General features: G+C 50.6%; 2 protein-coding genes across 10 annotated transcripts in view; both read right to left on the reverse strand.

Moving 5' to 3' along the window:
- LOC118229932 (disheveled-associated activator of morphogenesis 1-like) overlaps positions 1–4,893 on the reverse strand; it is a 63,572-nt gene extending 58,679 nt beyond the window's left edge. For all 3 annotated transcript variants that reach the window (XM_035422482.1, XM_035422481.1, XM_035422479.1), the window contains exon 1: positions 4,768–4,893. The gene's annotated coding sequence lies outside the window, so the exon portion shown is untranslated. The remainder of the gene's footprint in view (positions 1–4,767) is intronic.
- Positions 4,894–6,727: 1,834 nt separating this feature from the next.
- Positions 6,728–22,868, reverse strand: part of LOC118230442 (apoptosis-stimulating of p53 protein 1-like) — a 31,298-nt gene continuing 15,157 nt past the window's right edge. For 5 of the 7 annotated variants that reach the window (XM_035423458.1, XM_035423457.1, XM_035423459.1 and 2 more), the window contains 14 exons: positions 21,465–21,566; positions 18,420–18,594; positions 16,957–17,141; positions 16,649–16,789; positions 16,116–16,296; positions 15,325–15,459; positions 14,638–14,768; positions 14,033–14,513; positions 12,365–13,167; positions 11,682–11,816; positions 10,653–10,786; positions 10,087–10,253; positions 9,157–9,356; positions 6,728–8,191 (listed from right to left, as the gene is read on the reverse strand). In XM_035423458.1, coding sequence (XP_035279349.1) covers positions 8,150–8,191; positions 9,157–9,356; positions 10,087–10,253; positions 10,653–10,786; positions 11,682–11,816; positions 12,365–13,167; positions 14,033–14,513; positions 14,638–14,768; positions 15,325–15,459; positions 16,116–16,296; positions 16,649–16,789; positions 16,957–17,141; positions 18,420–18,594; positions 21,465–21,566 — 3,012 coding nt within the window. In that variant the 3' untranslated portion in view covers positions 6,728–8,149. The remainder of the gene's footprint in view (positions 8,192–9,156; positions 9,357–10,086; positions 10,254–10,652; positions 10,787–11,681; positions 11,817–12,364; positions 13,168–14,032; positions 14,514–14,637; positions 14,769–15,324; positions 15,460–16,115; positions 16,297–16,648; positions 16,790–16,956; positions 17,142–18,419; positions 18,595–21,464; positions 21,567–22,868) is intronic. The other 2 variants (XM_035423460.1, XM_035423461.1) reach the window with 2 other exon arrangements.

Consider the following 22,868-nt stretch of genomic DNA (forward strand, 5'->3'; position numbering starts at 1 on the left):
CAAAATCCCAGACGTGCTCTAGGCAGGACTTATTCGATGTCCTAAAAATGTATTCCCATAGATGGGACAGGGGCTGCCGTTGAGTCTAGTGCACCTTAGAAAATCTTAAGTGTTTTCCAAATTGGTTAAAGATTAGGTGAGTTGCTTAATAGTAGCCAGTATCTTGCCTTTAGCTTGATGTAGATGAAGAATAAGAGATACGTTTAACCTATCAGCGGATGCATTGCTATTGTGGTTTGGCTTTCTTTGTTTATTCTCATATGGAGATGAAGGGAGAGAAAGAGAAAGAAGGGGAGAGAGACACACCACTCATTACCCTCTCTCTTCCCCTTATATTTGAGGCGATACATTGATAATGTAGATAAACAGACAGACAGCCCAGGACAGCCACATAGCTAGGTAGGTCAGGTGTGACACAATGAGAAATGCAAAGGGAGAAGGAAAGATAGAGGCAGAAGGGGGGAGGGAGGGGGAGAGAGAGGGAGGGAAGGAAAGGGAGAGAGAGAGAGAGAGAGAGAGAGAGAGAGGGAAGGAGTGGGAGAGTGAAAGAGGGAGAGAGAGAGTGGGAGAGAGAGAGAGAGAGAAAACAATAAATATGAAAATGAAAAAAATGAAATAGTCCCACTTGACGCATAAATGAGATAAGCCCTGTTTGTTGATTGTTTGGGAGCTGTGGGACATGGCAGCTCCTGGGCAGAGAGAGGTGCAGCGGCGTGGTCTGAGGGTGACGACGCCGGGTCTCGGAGTTTTTAAAAAAATGACAAACGGGGGCCATTGTTCGTCACCTCTGGACCACGCAGGCCGGGGAGAATGGAGGATTGAAGCGGCCACACAGGGCCATTGTTGCGGGAAACGCTGGGCGGGGCCAACGCTCACAGAGCGGGCCCGAGTTTCGGGACCCTCCCGCGCCGCGGCCACGGCGGCCATGACCCCCTGCGCCCGGCCTTCTTTGTGATTCCAATTCCAGCGAGAGCCCCGCCCCCCCCACAGTAACATTCCCACGTGAAAACTAAACTAAACTGAACAAGGCCGGCGTTCCTCGCTGTCTGCCCTGCCATTATAAACGCGACAGATAGCCTACGCGCTGTGGCAAAACTCACAACGCACCTGCGCGCCTGATGTTTACTTAAGCCCTGCACGCGATCACCTAGCAACCCCGCCCCCCCCCCCCCACAACCAGCCGCTAGCTCCTCCCCACGATCAACCCTGGCACATGTAACATGAACTGGAAAGGCAGAGCAAATTACGACTATTATATCCCATCTGTTTCTGATGTTGACTGATAATATGCCCAGCAATGAATTGCCCCTCGGGGATAAATAAAGCTTATTGAATTGAACTGATATTAATTGAAAGCTGAGCTCAGCCACCATCACCCTTTAAATTCAGACATTCTTAATAACCAGAATGAAAAGGACAGAGGCAGCTCTGATGAGCAGGCAGACCGGAGCAAATTACCACACAGGAAAGGAAACGCGGTCATGGTGGCTAACTAGAACTGCAAAGAACAGAAAACCATGAATGCAACGCGGTGAAAAGATGCTACTTCAGAATACAGAGCTGAGTAACCAGTATAAGGCCTTGATTGGACTGCACACTCCAACAACCCTGCCTCCAAATCCTTCCCCCACCCCCTTATTTTCCTGCAACATCTTTGCCAGTGTTGCCATGGTAACAGAGACCAGAGGTGCAGAGAGGAAGACGAACAGGAGTAACGATTTTTTAAACACACCCATCTCCACCCTGCCCCCTCTCAACCACGAGCCCGCCTCAGCTTAGAAGGTCAGGCATTAACAACTGACAACCTAAATTTGATCAATGGGAATTTCCAAATAGGGATATTTGGAGGTGAAAATAACCCAAAGAGCACAGCGCAGCTTGTTATAGGACAAAAATCTCCCAGCCCGTAAAGCTAGCCGTTTCAGGGGAGGGGCGACAAGCACACGTGTTTGTGTGCGTGTGCGTGCGTATGTGCGTGTGCACGTAAGAAACGTGCCCTGGATTTTGAGACTGCAGCGCTGCCCCTCTCCCCCTTTCTGCATGGCACGGCGAGCTCAGCACGCAGAGGCACCGCCGTGCCGCACCGCAGACTGCAGCGTGCCCAACCTTGGCCCACGGTCAAAACCTGGACTGCCATCACCACAGCGGCAATTATTCAAACTTCCTCCCTTTCTCCTCTCCCCTTCATCTGCATGCACGTGGCAGGCCACGCCCCCCAAGCTCTCCTCGCGGCCCGTGAAATCCGAGCGCTGTCGGAGCGACTCCTCGCCCCTCACCTGCACCAGGAGACCGCACGATTAAAGCAAACAAAATGCTGGACAGAGTCTCCCCTCAGTGCACACATTCACCGGCTCGGTTTGTTTAATCCCCTGGGGGCAACTCCATGACGATTATCCAGCTGGGCGGTGTGTGTTTGTTCACTCGATGCAGGAGTCTGCTCTTTCCGTCACATGGTTAACAGTTCGTGCTGCTTGAGCGTGTACACTGTAAACACGAATGCTTGGGACTTTGAAAAGGACATAAAACTGCAAAAATATCAGCAGTATTTACAATGCACTGCAATTAAGATAAACTATAATGTCAGTTTGGACAGTGTGCACTAAATCACTTTATTAGTCTTCCATCTCCAATGTTAAATTAAATGCACAGCAAGTTCTCTTGCAATACCTGTTTTTGTAAAGGGACTGGATATTTCATCTGAAAATAACCTTTTGCGCCTTGAAAAATTTTTATCATTAGGAGAGTTAATACGGCAGAAGGTCAATGAACCAATTAAAGGAGCTCACTACTTTAAAAACAGAATGGAAACAAGGCAGTATATGAAATATGAACACAGTGGCTTAGATCAGATGACCTCACATGACTCCTCTTACATGGATGTTGGGAGATCTCAGAGGACCATCCTAGGTCTCATTATGGGGGGGAGGAGACATACAGCATCCTGAGCACAGTCCTCCTCTTTGGTCCCTCCTGTTCTCAGTTGCTAAGCACCACACTGCCGGCACCGCTTCTTGGTGCAGAAGAAGGCGTCAGGCAGGATTCCGACTCGACTCACACCTCACCTGGCTTTGCCAGTCGGGTGTTCCCAGGTTCCTTGTCAAGCACTTCCAAAATCTGGCTTCATAAACCCATCACCTTTGTTGCAAAAATAAGACAGTTGCTCTCCACACTAAATGTAAGCTCCATTCAATGTATACAAATTTACAGCATGGAGAAAACCTTTAAGGATTAGTGAATTCTGCCTGGAATTGTGAGAGCTGGGATCCAGGAGCTGGGATCGAAGTGCTGAGTTGCACGCTCCCCAGAACACTTAAAGAAAAGTGTTAGGAATACGTAGACCACTGCCTGGCATGTTTCGCATCAGTGATACCCAGCGTGTACAAGGGTATGCTGCATAGGCACTCCATGCCCAAATAGAATTAAACTGTAAAATCTCACTGAACTCAATGTATGCATATGGATCTGTGTGAGCCAGCAGGTCTGCAGTTTCCAGAGTGGACAAGATGGCTGAGATTGAGATAAATATAGGGACTGATAGAGAGACAGAGACAAGGAGAGAGCTGGATTATCGAGGCAGCGAGAATGGCTAGTTCAGTTTCATGTTTGTCCAATAGTTGCCCATACTCGGCCTGACTGGAGACTACTCCACATTCCTAATCCCCAGTTCCCCCAAACACCACCAAAACCTGCAGCACTGACCCCTATTGGGACAGCTGGTCCCTATGTGATATTGACTCTGATAAAAATAATAATAATTTTTAAAAAAACAATTTTATTGCTACAGTCAAAGACATTTACTGCAAGCCTGCGCTTGTCTGACAGCATTGTAGAGTAAGCAAACTAGTCATTATAGTTCTCTTAACATTCGGTCTGAGTAATTACGCAGAACCGGCAAATGTTCGTTCTCCGAACTTTAAACTGCTTAATGTGATCAAATATTATGGACTTCATTGGCCCAGCTGGCTAAATATGTGAAAGCATAAGTCTAATGATTTCTAGAGATACCAGAGGCAATCTTTGCAGCTTACAGTCAAAACACCGACATATAGCAACGGATCTTTACCTCAACAGCTAAAATCACCCAAATAATAGAAGCTTAGCCTACACAGGTAACTCCACAGTGCTAGAATTTTGTACCGATGCAGACACAAAAACGATTCGGTCTTTCTTGCACAAAATGTGGCGTTCGTGATACTAGATTCACGATGTTTACCTTGAGCATGGGCTATATGACGTACGTGTTGATCGCCGGTTAGCCTACATTTGTTTTAGATGCGTATCGGCTTTGGACTCGCTGGTGCGTAACCTCTTCCAAAGTATGCCGCACCAGTCTAAACATTGATAGTTTCTTTGGCAATTACACATCATGGTCATCATTTGTAGAAATCTCCAATTAAGTTTGGTCAGTAAAATACGAAGACTTAACACATCAATTGCTGAATGCGCTGGTCCACGGCAATTTATGCACGCATAGAAGCCGAAACACTAGAGCTACATTCAACCACATGAAGATTTCAGACATAAAACATAATTCATTATTGAGTGTATTTTAAAACGCACAGTTAATGGCACACATGCGTTCTACACACTACATCCTAATCTCGTTAACTATTTCTTGAGGTTTACAATATCGGAGGTTAAACAGAATCCCACTCATTTAAATACCCTGACACACTAACTTAACAGCTCCCAAGCAATCATTTTTCAGCAGAATTTCTTCGAAACCGTATATATCGAGATTAAAATCTGAATGGAGATAATGCCTACCTTGAAAACTGTATCATCATTCAAGAGACCTCTGCAAACTCCTGATCCAATTTGAACCTTAACACACAATACGGTACGATTCTAGTGTAGTGAATGACATCATTCGCGTTGCCTATAACAGTGCGCATGGTCCAGTGATAACAATAGCAGGGTTTTCTGGGAATTGTAGTGTTAACTGGACTGTAGTCACGTCTGCATTCCTGCGCATTCAAAATGCCGCATTCCTCAAACGGAATGCCTTTGAATCGTCATTTGATTCACATTGTTCACTGAAGCATAAGTAACGTCCGTCCATAATATGCGTATAGTTATTCTGATCGGACACATTGTTGATTGATCATTACACGTTTCATTCTAATCTACGTTGCTAAACAATACAGATTCCAGTGAATGTGGCTTGTTGTAGCAATCGGTCACAAGAGAGAGCAAACAAGCATCATCAATATGGAACTCAGTTCCAAGCAACACCAGTGTGCACTGGCTTTAGTAATTTTGCTGCTCATTTGGAGGAAAAAAAGGCTCAAAGCAAATCAGACATAACCATTAGTAGGCCGATACTATCTGTGTCTGGTTACTGTAATTTCATCAAATGCGCTGTTGTGAAGTAATTTATGTGTAATGGCTATTCTTTGTTTTATTGTCAAGAATTATGTATTATTGTTGGGATTTGTAATGTTTTTCCTGCCCAGGAACCGCAGACAATTAGTTATGGAACTAACTCTGGCACATCAGTTGTGACGGACATGGTCCCTGTTAAATAAAGTGCAGTAAACAAATATTTATGTATAAAAATACACAGTGAAAAAGAGTGATATAATGCAAGAATTTATTAAGTACCTAAAACCTAAATTCAATTAATTTTAAGAAAGAATTGCGGATATCAGCAGTCCCCTTTGTGGTGACCTGCTGCTTGTCACGGGTTAGCCTACGAGAATCGTTGGTAGGTAAGAATGTCTTTAATTCGTTACTATTTGCGTATATATAGCTTACAGTTATTAAGAATCATAAAATAAAGTTATAATTCAAAGTCAAATGCAGCCCATCTTCCTCTCATCAGAATAAGATCAGGTTCATTAGCCTAGGCTACTTGATGTGATATACAATATGCATCAAATACCACTTCTGGCAGACAAGTTAAACGAATCAAATTTTGTATGCCTGGGAACATATAATCAGAAATAAACTACACGATACGGATTGGCAGGCGATAAAAGACAGGCTGTGCTTGTGTATCCCTTTCCGTTCCATGCAATTATTTTCTAAACTACGATAGTAAAACTGCGAGGCCATAGAATACAAAAGAAAGTTTTGACCGAACAACTCCACGTAAAATACTCGAAAATACTCAATCTAATACGATATGCTGCCACCCTCTTAAAGGTTTTTCAGACATAGGTAGAAGCTGTAATGACCATGCTACTTGCTAATTGTTATAAATCACAAATTTGATAATCCAAGTGGGGGGTAGCAGTTCGGTTTGCATTCACCATAACCCTATTAGAGCTACACCCACGTGTTCGTAGCTACTGCGAAATAACGACGCAGTCACTTTTATCCAATCACGTATCTCTAAATCAAGACTATAAATTCACCACAGCCTCAACGGAGATGCGTGAAATCAAACCTTTACCATAAGTAGTCGCGATATTGTGCATCACCGACCCCCCGCTCCTCAGGTGCGATCACTATAGTGAGTACGATGCTCTAGCGACATCTACAGGAACTCCATAGTACAATAAGATGTGCAAGTGTTCCGTTTGTAGTTTTAGAAATGACCACCGGAGGACAATATCAGTGCCGTTTAGAATAGTTGGACAAGCACTTTGCCCAGTTTTACTTGAAATGTAATGTCCGATTACCCTATTTTCCTTCTTATTTACATGAATATACCAAAGCTCTACATATCTTGACTGGTAGGACTGAGTAAATAGGATTATATTATTTCAATGCAATACATAATTGGGTGGTTCAGTATAGTATTTTATTCATTGCCCTGAGCCACCAAATCAGTCACACATTTTGTACACTTGCACTGAGGAAAATCACTTTTTTTCCTGCACCATGTGCAAAAAAACATTCAAAAATACATTAGGCCTGTATGTCCCAAATATTTAAAACAGAAATCACAATCCTAACTACCTGTCATCTGTAAGTTGTAAAACCTAAAAATGGACAGTTAAAATTCGGTGACCAAACAAAAGGTCAAGAGCAACCGGTAATGTTATGTCAGCACTGCACATGCACGGTACCTGCCAGGCTGTGCAACCATTTTCCTTTTCCAAGACAAAACAAGCTACAGGCATTAGAAAATAAAGGCCAAACTCACACACACACACACACAGACCACAAACGCATAAACATTCACACTCGACAAAAGGAGATTCCACTTTACCTCATGCTGGGGGGAATCATTTTACTGTGTACATTTACAGATCAGATCACAAAAGGCCCACATCTTTACACTGTACAGAACACACAAGCCCTCTTTTGCTTCCTACAGCAGACAACAATCTCGCCATCACCACGGGATTTACAGTTTATTTTTTTGCGGCTCAGCTCTTTTGTAAAGCGTTGCTGGAGAGGTAATCATTCACAAGACTAAAAACATGAGGGGGGGGGGGGGGGGGGGGGGAAACTGGATGTAATGCAATAGGGAAAACAAATCCAGAGTGTGCTAATATACAACATTTGGACATCTGCACACCGGCTTTGATAGGAAACCTCTAACAAAAGCCAGTTTTGATTGAAGAAGCATTCCTGAAATGCTGCACATGAAGCGGTGGGAAAAATCAGTCGCTGTGCTGCAATCTGATAGATTAGCCACATCCTGCCACCCCCGGGGTACAGAGCTACCCGAAAAATAAATAAAAACCGCCACACCCCACCCATGCTTCTCATGTTCGCGCTCCTCCTGGCCGCCCCCCCCCCCCCCCCCCCCCCCCGGCCACGCCCGGCCTCCGAAGCCCCTCCCCCAGGTCCGCGCGCCTCAGAGGGTCTCCCCCGCGACGGGGGTCGAGCGGTCGTCCCTGGCAACAGCCGTTTTCTCTCAGCCTGGTTCGAAGACGTCGAAGTGAAAGGAAAAACCCATAACCGCCATTGAAAAAAGCACTTTGTTCTGTCGCCAAGGAGACCGGAGCGTTTAGTCAGGTCTGTTTTTTTTTTTCTTTTTCAGGTCTGGTTGTGCGTTGTGTCCTGAAGCAAAGAGGCAGCTCCGCTCCCGTCCTGTCCTGCACGCGTCTCAGATGGGCTGCCGTTTCGGAGAGCGCCCTCCCTGAGGTCCCGGGGAAGATCTCCCGCAAGAAACAGCGGCACAGGTAGGAACGGTAGTGCCACGGTCCAAAATTTCAACCGGGAAGGGGGGGGGGGGGGGGGGCAAGGGGGTTTACGCTAGTGAGCGCTGGCGCGGCTTGATCCTGGGGTACAGCTGCAGGGGGGGACACAAACACATGAACAGTCAAGAGCCTGCAGGGCATGGTCAAACACCAGGGGGCGCACTTTCTCAAGGCACCCTCTTCTACGTGAGGACAGCAGGAATATAAAACGAACTGAACATAAAGGTACACAAATTATTCTAGAGCCATAACCATAATTATGATCACTGTTGCCATTAGTAACCATTTGAAGAGTCCCTGTTTTTCTGAGCTGAAAAGAAGTTTTTAGTTTTAGGTTAGCTATAAATAGAGAAACTCTTTTCAGACTGTTCACTGCATAAAAATACAGCAAGCTGCACATGCCCATGTGCATATGTTATCATGCTCAGGGATACATTGCTTTGTTAAAATAACAAAACTTATTCTGGATCTACTTTTTTTTAATATAAGGCAATAAAATGTCAAAAATACACCAGATATTCAAAATAACGACCATTTGACATTAGCATTCTCTTTTATCATCTATTATTCTCTGCAGTTAGTTTGTGCTTTAAAACTTGACCCCGTTACTGGAGGTCCAGTAGGTTTTCATTCCAACCCAAACAAAACACACCTCATTCAACAGCTATAGATCTTGTTGAGCTCCTCTAGGGGGCAACACAGCTCAGGAGGTAAGAGCAGTTGTCTGGCAGTCGGAGGGTTGCCGGTTCGAACCCCGCCCTGGGCGTGTCGAAGTGTCCCTGAGCAAGACACCTAACCCCTAACTGCTCTGGTGAATGAGAGGCATCAACTGTAAAGCGCTTTGGATAAAAGCCCTATATAAATGCAGTCCATTTACCATTTACCATCCTAACTAGTAGAGTCAGGTGTGCCAATTAGAATCGCATTAAAAACCTACAGGATGGCAGATCAGGAACAGGGTTGGTTACCGCTGCTTTAACGGGTTTAAGGAGAAGCGGTAACGGGCCGCTGGTTACACTCCCGTGCTGCGAGTGTCCCGACGGGCCCGGGTGCTCACCCCCAGCAGGTTTCGGGGGACGTAGCCCTCCTTGTCGCTGAGCCGGGCCCACCACCAGTCGGTCTCGCTGTCGTCCTTGCGGCTCAGCACGGTGACGGCGTCGCCCTCCTGGAAGGAGAGCTCGTCCGCGCCCTGGGCCTCGTAGTCCCACAGCGCGTACACCGCCCCCTTGTTCATCACGCCCATCTTCTCCTGCACGCCTGTGGGGTGGGGGTGGGGGTGGGAGGGAATGGTCACATGGTCTGTCCCTCACCCAGTGCCTTACACTGCCACCTCATTCCTTTGTTCTCCAACCAAATCCTCCCCTTTGCAAGCGAACTGCCATTTGAGGTCATCTGCCCATCTTTCGTCATTGGTCTGAAGACTCATCCCTTCACACTGTACCTGGACTATCTATCACTACTACGCAGGGCACTCCCAATCTAGGATCACTTGTACCCTTCTACCTTATTCATGTGGCACTCGTTACCCATGCACCTCCATCCAGCACTTGTATTGCATTCGTATCGTTATCTTGATGTTGCAGCTGGTTGTCATGCCTCCTAGTTTAACTTAACATCTGAGATGTTACTGCGTGAACTGGACTTACTGTGTTCATGGCTATGAATAAGTGTTACATAATGAGTATTGCACCTTACTGAACCTGTGTATTGTATTTGTTCCAATGACCTTTGGTATGCACTTACTGTACGTCGCTTTGGATAAAAGCGTCTGCCAAATAAATGTAATGTAATGAAGGAAAAGTGAGGTCTCACCTACCCCAAAATGGGTGGAGCTACCATGTTTTGCATGTCATGCAGTATGAACCAATCAAAAAAAACTTCACTGTCCATAGTAAATGACTACGGTTGGTTAACTTCAGTGGGTGGTACATGACATGTAATAACCCCACCCTCTGGCCCCATTAGGCGGTCCTTCTGAGCCTCTTACCGCGGAGGAACTGGGAGCACTGGACGTAGCCCTCCTCCATCTCCTCGCACTTGTCGGCGGCGGTCTCCACGTCGCTGATGGTGGTGCCGAAGATGGCGGCCCCGGACTCCACCAGCAGCTTGCAGAGGTGCACGCTGTTGCAGGAGGCGGCGCAGTGCAGCGGGGTCCTGGTACAAACAGACACGGAGCGGGCGCGGTCAGCGGACGGAAACCAGAGCCGTAGACAAGAGTGAGCTGCATCAATGGCGTACCCGAAACCAAAAACGGTCTCACGCGATTCATGGAGACTGAAACAGTTCCTCGGCGGTTAATTTTAAATACAGTTTTGCAACTACGTTACGCTTTTTTTTTGTTTTTAAACGTAATGTTGAGTAATGTTAACATGTAATGTTAGCTCTTGGTTAATGTAAATTGGCTAACTTCATTGATGGCAAGCGATAGCAAAAACAAATTTTTGGTCTCATTAGAGTCAATGGAGTTGACGCAACTCTCTCTATCTACAGCTCTGGACGGAGCTTGGAAGGGAAGGGAATGCTGGGAAGCGGCGTGAGGGGGCGGAGCCTCACCAGCCGTCGCTGTCCGCGGCGTTGACGTTGACCCCGAAGTCCAGTAGGAACTTGACGATGTGGTGGTGGCCGGCGCAGACGGAGTTGTGCAGGGGCGTGATGCCCTCGTCGTTTGGCATGCTGGGGTTGTCCACCTAAACAGAGAACACTGGTGAGACTGGCCCCGCACCCACACTATGGAACAGCACTGCACAGACACACAGGGTGGAACATAACAGCGCAGAGTGGGACAGAACAGCACAGAGTGGAACAGAACAGCACAGAGTGGGACAGAACAGCACAGAGTGGAACAGAACAGCATAGAGTGGGACAGAACAGCACAGAGTGGGACAGAACAGCACAGAGTGGAACAGAACAGCATAGAATGGGACAGAACAGCACAGAGTGGAACATAACAGCATAGAGTGGGACAGAACAGCACAGAGTGGAACAGAACAGCATAGAATGGGACAGAACAGCACAGAGTGGAACATAACAGCATAGAGTGGGACAGAACAGCACAGAGTGGAACAGAACAGCATAGGATGGGACAGAACAGCACAGAGTGGAACAGAACAGCATAGGATGGGACAGAACAGCACAGAGTGGGACAGAACAGCACAGAGTGGAACAGAACAGCATAGAATGGGACAGAACAGCACAGAGTGGAACATAACAGCATAGAATGGGACAGAACAGCACAGAGTGGGACAGAACAGCACAGAGTGGAACAGAACAGCATAGAATGGGACAGAACAGCACAGAGTGGAACAGAACAGCACAGAGTTGGACAGAAAAAACTAGAAGTGGAACAGCATGGCACAAAGTGGGACAGAACAACAGAAAGCGGAACGAAACAGAACAGTGAAACAGCACTTCATAAAGTGGAACATACTGGCAGAAATTAGAACAGCAGTGCATAAAGAGGAACATAACAGCACAAAGTGGAACAGCACCACTTAAAGTGGAACACTGTACGACAGAACGTAGCCGAACAGCACCGAGTGAGACAGCACAGTGGAACAGAACAGCACAGCGCACGCAGCCCACCTCGTAGATGATCCTCTGGACCAGATCGAACTCCCCTTCCAGCGAGGCATCCAGCAGCAGGGCCAGCGGGTTGAACTTGACCCTGAGGCCGTGGCCCGTGCGCTCAGAGTCCGGCTTCTTCAGGTTACTGCGCTTCTGCACGGGGAGAAGAGGGGCGGGGGGGGGTTAAACCAGACGGTCTGCAGTTCTGTGCTCCTGCTGCAGGGTTAAAGGGAACCTGCTCAAGAGGAATCTGGCATCTGGCTAGCTGTAACAGTAATGCTATGGAGTGTTAAAGTCCCGCCCACTGCAAAAAAGTGACTGGGCCTAGAATGATGTAAACATCTGTTTTGTAGTTGTAGTTGTAACGTAACGTTGAGTAATGTTAGCATTAGCTCTTGGTTAATGTAAATTGGCTAACTAACGTACTGTTCATTGATGGCAAGCGATAGCAAAAACAAATTTTTGGTCTCATTAAGAGTCAATGGAGTTGACGCAACTCTCTCTATCGACAGCTCTGGATGGGGCTCGGAAGGGAAGGGAATGCTGGGAAGCGGCGCGAGGGGGCGGAGTTGTAGTTGTTTGTAGTTGTAGTTGTAGTTTGTAATATATCCATATTTCTATATTTAAATAGTATATTGCAACTCTATAGGGGTTCTATAGCGGTCTCCGTTTAGTCAGCTGTAGCTTCAGTCACAACTCACAAGGTGCTGGGAGGAGGGCGTGGCAAGGGGCGGAGTCCCCTCCTCCTCGGGGATGGGGCTGGGCAGCGTGTCGGAGGCGACGGCGGCGAGGGCGGGGTTATTGTTGCTGTCCTCGACGGAGTCCCGAGGCAGGAGGGAGGGGCCGGAGGTCTGCTCCGGAGGGGGCGGGGGCGGGGGCAGGACCCGGTTGTCGTTGCCGTCCGAGGACCGGGGGGAGGAGCCGCCAGGCGGCGGGGGGGCGGAGCCCGCCGGGTCCGCGGCGGGCGTGGGGGGGGGGAAGAAGTCGGGGGGGTTCCCGTTGGCGGCGTTCCCGTTCTCCACGTCGGTGGGGGCGGCGGCGGCGGCGCCCGGGTACTCGGGGGGGTTGGCGGGCTGGTAGAAGGGCGTGCCCCCGGCGCCCTCCATGCCCCCGGCCAGCGTGTTGAAGCGCTGGTACAGCAGCTTCTGGATGTTGGGGCCCCCGGGGCCCTCGGGCTCGGTGATGGAGCTGCGCTTCTTGAGCGGGCGCGGCGCGTTGGCCAGCTTGCGCCGCAGCGCCTCCAGGTCGGCGTCGCTCTGGTAGCGCAGCGGCGAGTGCGCCACCGGCGTCAGCTTGGTGGGGCTCAGCGGCCGCGGGATGTTTTCCACGCCGGGGTGGGGGGGGGGGGCCTCCCCGGGCCCCGGCGCCTGGCCCTCCGCGTCCCCCTCCCCCCTCTCGGCCCCTTCCTCCCCGCCTCCCGGGACCCCCGCGCCCGGCGCCCCCTGCAGGAAGGGCAAGGGGGAGGGCGTGGAGGAAGCGGAGGGCAGGACCGGCTTCCCGTAGACTGCACAGAACAGAGAGAACACGGCACAGAGAGAGATTAAACAGGGAGACAACTGAAGCTGATGCAGGCAAAACACAAGTCTCTTCACAAAGATCAAAATAAGTTACCCAAAACCCATATAAATCAGCAGTTAAATCTCAATATGCTTAATTTATAAGCCTACAATGTGCATGTAAGTTCAGGAGGTATTATTCACAGTTTTTTTAGGCGGATTTTACAGCTGCTGTAAATTCACATCCTAAAGACCAGCGTGAAATGGTGCTGGCATTTTTTTCTTCCTTTTTTTTTTTTTTTAGAGGGAGAAAAGTCCCTTTTTTTATTAATTCAACTCCAGGACAAACCAAATTCAATAATCCAATTTGTTAAATCCAAATCCAATTCCAGTTCCAATTTAATCCAAAAAAACCGACCCAATCCAATTACATTCAATTCAATAAACCCAATTCCAAATCAAAAAACCTTCCACTTCTCAGCAATGGCACAAGCCAGACCAGCAGTATCCATTAACACGCCCTCTGCAGGCCCAGGCAGACATATCCAGAACAGATAACGGCGGCCAAATGACATCACTCGAGTGTGTCATCCTCACGAATCGCTCACAGACCGATCCCTCGCACTGATCCCAGCCAATCGACCGAGAGCGGCCCAGCACGCAAACCTAAAGGGCGGCCCAGCACGCAAACCTAAAGGGCGGCCCAATGACATCACCCAAGTGCGTCAGCCTCACAAATCGCTCGCAGGCCCAGCCAATAGACCGAGAGCGTCCAGCACGCAGACCTAAAGGGCGGCCCAATGACATGGCTTTGCTTCCGATCCCCAGCCCAGCACAGATCTGAGCTGAAAGGCCGAGAGGCCTGCCACTCACCCGCTTTGAGCGCCAGCTTGCTGTTGAGGGGGTGGGCCTTGTGCGCGGCCTGCTGCAGGTACATGTGGTAGATGGAGCTGGAGTTGACGGTGGGCGGGCCCTTCCGGGGCGACTGCGGCCGGGAGCCCTTGTCGGGGACGAAGGGGCGCACGGCGGCCGCCAGCAGGGGGTCCTGCCTCTCCCCGGCGGGGGGGAAGAGGGGGGACGGGGGCTGGAAGGTGGGGCTGGGCGGGACGGTGATGCGCTGCTGGATCTGCTGGGAGGAGGAGCCGGTGGGGGGCGGGGCCCTCTGCCACGCCGGGTTGGCCGACGCCGGGCCGGGGCGGGGCAGGCTGTCCCGGCGGCGCTCCAGGGGGCTGCCGGAGCCGGGCGGCGGGGGCGGCGGGGCGCCCGTGCAGGGGTACGTGCCGTAGGGCGGGGGCGGAGGCTTCTGGGAGGGGGGCGTCGGCCCCACGGGCCTAGGCCCTGCGGAGTCCGGGCCCTGTTTCAGAGAGAGATGAGGGGAGGAACATGAGAGTGAGGATGCAGTGAGTGTACGAAAAAACAAAAAGCAGATGGCCGTCCTTTCGTAGGACAGAGGGACGCAGGGGGGAGGGCGGAGTCACCTTGTCGGGCGGAGTCGCCGTGGGGACCGGGGGGCCCGTCTTGCCGGGCCCGTCCGCGTTCGTCTCCTTCCTGTCGGGGGGCTTGAGCGGTGGGGGACCGTTGCTTAGAACGGGCCAATCGCTTTCGTTGGCTGAAGAGGGAGGAGTCAGACAGTCAGGGAAACGGCAGTATACAAACCCGGCATTGGCCAATAGCAGCCACCGGCTCCACCCACATGTTCGCTGCACCAGGAAATTTGGGCCGACATGCTTACAGGCTACCGTGTGTCATGGCCTTCATAAAGCTTGTGAAAGATATGCACGACCCGTCTTTTGTTGAAGAGAACTTGACCGAGACTCACATTTTCAGCCAATCCTGGTCCAGCAAACAAACTGGAAAATGTGAACTGCATGCTGATTGGATGGGTGAGAGCCATCGCAGCTCGTCGCACATGCGTTCTCTCAGTTTGGAGTGCTCCACAAGCGTCCTCAAGCCTGCCATACCGCTGGCAGGCTCGGCTAACGTGCTTCACGACAAGCGACTCAACACTCAAGCCGGAAAAGAAACCACTGAGAATGTTTTTTTAAATAAAAGGCAGCGCCCTTCGCACGTTTCGTAGGGGGTGCCTTTTATTGGGGGGGGGGGGGGTCTCACAGGGGGCACAGCGAGGGCCCCACTGATGAGGTTCCCGTTCCCTCTGCTCGCACCTGCAGGCTCACAGGACACTCCGTCGGACCCGGAGGGCGCCCCGGGAGAGGAAGGCAACAGGGGGTCCACTACGACGTCTAAATCTGACACCTTCCAGGTGGCGGGGGGCTTTCTCAGGCCACGCCCCTCCGTCTCTGTCGGGCAACGGGCAACGCCCCCCCAGAGGACCACGACAATGAGAAAGGGAGGGCACAAGGACAGAGGGGAGAAGGAGAGGGACAGGACAACGGAAGAATACAATTCGACAGGAAATTACAGGAGGGAAGGTACAGGAATATAAGGAAACGTATAAAACAGAAAATTAAGAGCGTGAAAAGAGCAGCAGAGACGTCGTTTGACAAACTGAGGACCAGAAGCAGAAATGAGCGCTGAGGCAGAAGCTGGGTTAGAGCTGTGCAGCTTCTGGCATACAGTGTGTGTGTGTGTGTGTGTGTGTGCACGTATGTGAGTGTGAGAGTGTGTGTGTGTGTGTGTGCGCGCATGTGTGTGTGTGTGTGTGTGTGTTTGTGCATGTATGTGAGTGTGTGAGTGTGTGTGCATGCGTGCATGCACGTGTGTGTATGCGAGTGTGCATGTGCATATATGTGTGTATGCGAGTGTGCATGTGCATATATGTGTGTATGCGAGTGTGCATGTGCGTATGTGTGTGTATGCGAGCGTGCATGTGCGTATATGCGTGTATGCGAGTGTGCATGTGCATATGTGTGTGTAACGCTTCTATGCATGTCGCATGCACCGGCCTCTGCGTGTATGTGTATGCATGCTTATGTAGGCGGTCACACAAACAAACCTGTTTTGGAGTGGGCGTGGCCGATGGGAGGGGGCACGCTGAGGGACTGCGGTTTCAGCGGCTCGGGGGGCATGTCCTGGCGGGTGGGCACGGGCACCTGGATGTAGGGTCCCACGGCTGCCACGCGCCCCGAACCGCCCGCGGCCGGCTGGGGGGAGGGGGGGCCGTTGATCCTGTTCAGCTGTGGGGGAGAGGTGGGGAGGGGGGAGAGACATGTCAGTCACAACGTATATCAACTCACTGTGTACTGGATCCACATGCACCACTGGCCCAAAAGCATGCATCAGTCTGCCAGACATCAATCTTCATATCCCTTATATGCTGGGACAGTAATATCTTCTGTTTAAAGACAATTATGGTCGTGTTTAAAAGCAATTAAGGTCTTTAAACTGGGAGAGGCAGAGGGTGCATTTTGAATTTTAAAAAAAACATAAATATGTGTGTCAATGTGTACAGCCCTCTGATCTGTAGATATGGTGTCAATAATGGGAGGTGAGCCCTCCCAGCCACACGGGGGCGCTCTTCCGACTTGCCTCTGCCTTTTTCTTGTGGAGCCGCTCCCGCAGCTCGGCGATGCGCCGGTCCATCAGCGTGACCTCCGTATTGCGCCTGTTCAGCAGCTCCTTGTGCTGCTGCAGCTTGCTGTTCTGGTCCTGGTTCAGCTTGTTGCGAATCTGAGGGAGGGGAGGGGGAAATTAACTTGAGCGATTCAGTTCAGAAACGCACTGAGAAGGGCCTCCAGGGCTTCAGTCTGAGACGGCCACTCAAACAGACCCTGACTGGACTCCACGCCGCTGCAACTGCGCTACGCTTGCGTTTGGCGACTCCGCCCGCGGCTCACCTGCAGCTCCTGGTAGAGTTTGCGCAGCTCCAGGGCAGCCGTGCCGGTCACCTGCCCGCCCAGCGTGAGTTTGCCCCGGCGCAGGTCGTCCAGCTGCTGGGTCAGCTGGTCCACCTTGAGCACGGCCACCTGCAGCTCCTGCTGCTTCTCCTGGAACACGCCGTTGATGTGCTCCATCTCCGCTGCTGGGGCAGGACGCCGGGTCATGAGGGAGACAGACAAACGGCTAAGTCGCGCTGTCGTGCACACACGCACGCGCAAACACGCAGCAGAGACGCGCTGTCATACACACACGCACGCGCAAACACGCAGCAGAGACGCGCTGTCATACACACACGCACACGCACACGCAAACACGCAGCAGAGACGCGCTGTCGTACACACACGCATACGCAAACATGCAGCAGAGACACGCTGTCGTTCCTGCACACACACGAGCGCGCAGCAGACACGTTCACATACCCGCATGCACGCACACAAGCGTGCAGCAGAAACACACTCATATACCCGCATACACACACGCATGCAGCAGAAATACACTCGTATACCCGCATACACAAGCACACACATGCATGCAGCAGACACGCTCACATACCCGCATACACATGCACGCAGCACAGACGTGCTCTCGTACCCACATACACATGCACACACATGCAAGCAGCAGAAACACACTCTCATACCCACATACACATGCACACGCATGCATGCAGTGGAGACACGCTCACATTCTACACGCACCTACGCACACACATACACAGTGAAGACATAGTCGCATACCCACATGCACACACGCACTGAACCAGATATACTTACATACATGCACGCTTGTGAGCACACGCACACACACACACACAACCAGACATACTCACAGACCTGCATGCACATTCGTACAGACATGTGCAAGTGATGCACATACGGATGCAGAGTAAAGGAGGAGGGTTTATATGGAAGGGGGCGAGGTCTGTACGTACACAGGGGTATCAGTAAAGGGGAGGGGTCAGTACATGCATTAGGTTCACAGAAAGGGGCGGAGTCTGTACGTACACAGGGATATCAGTAAAGGGGAGGGGTCAGTACATGCATTAGGTTCACAGAAAGGGGGCGGAGTCTGTACGTACACAGGGATATCAGTAAAGGGGAGGGGTCAGTACATGCATTAGGTTCACAGAAAGGGGCGGAGTCTGTAAGCATACAGGGATATCAGTAAAGGGGAGGGTCGGTACATGCGCTAGGTTCCCAGAAAGGGGGCGGAGTCGGTAAGCGTACAGGGATATCAGTAAAGGGGAGGGTCGATACATGCGCTAGGGTTCACACTTCACAGAAAGGGGGTGGAGTCTGTACGTACACATGGATATAAGTAAAGGGGGGTCTGTACATACACAGGTATACCAGTAAAGGGGAGGGTCGATACATGCGCTAGGGTTCACACTTCACAGAAAGCGGGCGGAGTCTGTACGTACACAGGTTGCCGTTGGTGACCTTGCTGTAGTCGGCCTGGCCCCGCATGGCGCGGATCTTCTTCAGCTTGGCCTCCTGGCTCTCCACGCGCTCCTTCAGCCTCTGCAGCTTCTCGCTCTCCGTCTCCGTCTGCTGCTGCCTCCTCTCCTGCTGCTTCAGGTAGCGCAGCCGCTGCTCCTGCCGCCGAAAAAGAGAGAAACGCTACCCCTTCAGCGCCGGCTAGCCGCAACCCGCACCCCCCGCCAAGAAAAACACGCCTTTCTGCCAGATAAATGCACCTGTCCGCCAGAAAATCTCGCCTTTCCGCAACCCGGCCGCCGGTTAAAACGCCGCTTTTCCCAGAAACGTTCGACGCCGCCGCCTCCGAGCGCTAGCTTAGCCGCGGCGCGAGGGGGGCGACCGCGGTCGGAGAGAGAGAGAGGCTCGCTAACCTCCGAGCCGCGGGGCTCCGTCGGCAGCGGCTTTAAAAACCCTGCCGGCGTGTCGCGGCGCGGCGCAGACGCTCCGCTCGGCCGCCGTCTCGCGCGCGGCCCGAGGAAGCCTCCCACGCCGCCGCCGCCCCCGCAGCGTATGGCGCGTCCTCTCGGCGTTCAGAGCCGCCAGCGCGCTCATTATAACGCTCTCCCGCGCGCAGCGCGGGTGTCGATCCCTCACGCCGTTTCCCCCTTCAGCGTCAAAACGACACACCCTAAAAAGTGTGAATACACTTTGACCTGCGTATTTAAGTTAGTCTGCCCTTTCGCTATAATGCAATGCAATGTAACTAAGATGGCGGCACAGGAAAAGGCTTTATGTTAGCTCCATAAACAAGCTTTTAGAAGAGCGGACACTGGACAGCCTCTTATTGTGCGCAATAAAAACCCAAGGACATCACGCACAAAAGGGTGCACTTTTGCAGGAGAGGGTGCCAGGTGGCCTTAAATGCTAAATGCCCCCTTGCAGAGTCCCACTGTGCCCATTGGCTGTCATTTTTGGGGACATCAGACTGAGGTGACGGGGGGCTTGTGGGGTAGTGACACGCGTTTGGACGGGAGCATGAATTTGAATTGTCAGCCTGTCGTTTCTGCAGATCACATGATGTGCGAGAGGTTATAGTTGTGTCCTGTAGTGGACATGAAAACTCTTTCCCTCCATCACTGTCTCTTGGTCACACATCTGTGCGTGCACGCACAAGAGCGCACACTCACACACACACACACACAATGCTACCCCAGAGCAAGTACTTGTGTCCAGATTACCAGTGCCAAATGGCCAAAGCCACTCTGCTCAGGCAGGAGCCAGACACACGATTACATCAATCAGCCAGAGTAAAGCTACCCCTCTCTCTCTCTTTTTCTCCCTCTTCTTCCCTCCATCCCTCTCTCTCACACACACACAAACACACACACACACACACACACACACACACACTCTCTCTCTTTCTCTCTCTCTTTCTCTGGGTAAAGGTCTTAGCCTCTGTGGACTGATATAGCAGTATTAACATGAGCAGCTACAGAGACCCTACAGAAATAACTGTACTGCAGCAATGCTCAGACTGACTCTCCAGCAACAGTGCTAATACAGTCCTCATATTTTTCAACAACTCGGTCCTTTAGCGACGGTTACCATCACTACTCTTCCCACACAACAGGTTTGAAACGCATCCCGTTATGGACGGCGTACAGAACGTCTATGCAAAACAGAGCTTGCAAATAACTCCGCCTTCAGCAAAGTGTAGGCAATCCTGAATGAAACAAGCGTGTGCAACTGGCAGCAAGAGCAGTCATTCAGAAGCAGCAGGTTATAAAAGACAGCGTCGTGGCTGAGACCGGGGTCAAGAGTAAGGGGACGCGCAAACTGCCAGTGCGATTGGACAGGCGGGCGCCTGGTCCAATCACGCTGCGCGGTCCATCGGCTGGCTAAGTGCTTGTTGTTTAACGAGAACTCCAGTGTCAACCTCTCGGCCGAAACAAAGACAGTCAAAAAGAAACGACTCTGGCGAAGACGGACCGTCATTGGTGCGTTTCCTCTCTCTCCAGGGTCACAGAGAGAGAGAGACGGCCCAGGCCTCTGACGCGCCACGGTTTTCACTAACAGGAAACGGGCTGCCGGGCGTGGCTGGGTTAAGCCGTAGGGCACATCTGCACGATGTAGCTACATCCTGACGACAGCGGGTCCCTTTCCTGCTGCCATGCGCCCCTTTTTTTTTTAGCACAAAGCAGCAGGGAATGTCTTATTTTAGGGCACCGGAGTTTGGCACGAGTCTGAATCCTTCCTGGAGCACTGCCGTTGTGCATCCGAGTATTACCCTAAAGAAGGGGGGGGGGGGGCGGCGTCCAATGTAAGCTAAGCAAATCCTCATGAAAAGCAGACATCTGCCAATCAAATAAATAAATAAATGCTAGGCAAGGGCTAAAATGGATGGGAGAGCTGTGGTTTAGTATTTCCTGATCAGCGGTCTGAACCAGCTGGTGTCTCTACGGACGCCAGACCGGTTCATAATGCACTTTGAACGTGCCATGTCCGAGCTTTTAATCCCTGCTGTTCTTTGAAGGATGAAAACATAGGAACACTCCGAACGTTGCGCGACATTAAATATACATACTTTTTTTTTTTTTCAACAAATTGCAGTTATTTGATAAACAAATGTAACTATCCGGGGTGACTTACACAGTTTAAATTCTGCCACGGGCTGCACAGCCTAAGACATGACATCGTAGCCTGAGGTATAGTGTGACATCACATCCTGAAGTGTGGTGTGAGACATCCATAACTGGAGATGAACTTCATGACATCACAGCCAGAGGTGTAGTGTATGACATAACAGGCTGAGGTGTAGTGCGTGATATCACAGCCAGAGGTGTAGTGTATGACATCACAGCCAGAGGTGTAGTATATGACACAACAGCCAGAGGTGTAGTGTATGACACAACAGGCTGAAGTGTAGAGTATGACACAACAGGCTGAAGTGTAGAGTATGACATCACAGCCTGAGGTGTTGCACGTGTCATCGCAGCGTGAGGTGCGCGGGACTTCGCTAAAGCTGCGCGGACGGCCGGACGGCTCACTTTGGCGACGAGCATCTGCTGCTGCGCCTCGATCTGCTGCTGCTGGCGGGACGCCATCTCCTGCAGCTCCAGCAGAGTCAGCTCCACACGGGGGCTTCCCACCTGCAGCACAACACAGAGAGAGAGAGAGCAGGGTCACAGTCCACTCATTATCCACACACACACAGAGCAGGGTCACAGTCCACTCATCTACACATATACACACACACATAGAGCAGGGTCACAGTCCACTCATTATCCACACACACACACACACACAGAGCAGGGTCACAGTCCACTCATTATCCACACACACACACACACACACAGAGCAGGGTCACAGTCCACTCATTACCCACACACACACACACACAGAGCAGGGTCACAGTCCACTCATTATCCACACACACACACACAGAGCAGGGTCACAGTCCACTCATTATCCACACACAGAGCAGGGTCACAGTCCACTCATTATCCACACACACACAGAGCAGGGTCACAGTCCACTCATCTACACATATACACACACACATAGAGCAGGGTCACAGTCCACTCATTATCTACGCACACAGACACAGACAGGCTTTCTCTTTATCTTTAGCCCCCGTGGGCTAGCAAGTGGGCATTAACATGGGGGAGCCAAAAGCCAGCTCTCGTTTGCACATGCTAATTTCACAACCGCAGGACAACGCTATCGCGCCTGACAAAGAGAATGCGTCGATCCGGAACTGCAGTCAGCATCTAAAGGTAGCTTTCAGAGCTGGAGTTCAGGTCCGGCAAAACAGTGGTCATAACCCTAGCTGTACATACACTAGGGGGAAGAACATCAGCCAAAGGCATAAAAGTCAATAATCAGCCATTTCAGTATACCATAAACACACATCAGAAATAAGAGGCCATAGATGGACAGACATTAACTTGAGCTAAAGGGAGCCCACCTGAACAGCACCAGTAATCTCATCTAACAAAAGACAAGCCACCAAAACAAGACTGTTTTCACAAAGTCATTTAAAGAATAGAAGCACGGTGAGAATCCTGTAGGTGATTGGCTTCTCCCAATGTCTGATCACTTTCAGGGCTTAAAATATTTTAATCCATGTAGGACGATATTTTTCTTTCTTGAAATGCTCATTTTTGTCTTCCTATATTATCACTACTTAATTTATATTGAAAATCACTGTGAAATCAAGGCATTAAAAAGGTTAAGAACCAGGGGGGTGTAGTATGACACACTACAATTTATCATTCTTAATTTATCATCATTTTTATGCGGAATGGGTGTGGACGGCTATATATAAAAGAAAACCATTGAACAGGAACATACACCAGATTAAGCTATGTCAATAGGTCTATATGCTAGAAGACATGTTTTTAAAAATCAACAAAACATAGAATTTGACCAGGGGTGCCCAAACGTTTGCA

Source organism: Anguilla anguilla, chromosome 6 (assembly GCF_013347855.1).
Source record: "Anguilla anguilla isolate fAngAng1 chromosome 6, fAngAng1.pri, whole genome shotgun sequence".
NCBI classification, from domain to species: Eukaryota; Metazoa; Chordata; class Actinopteri; order Anguilliformes; family Anguillidae; genus Anguilla; species Anguilla anguilla.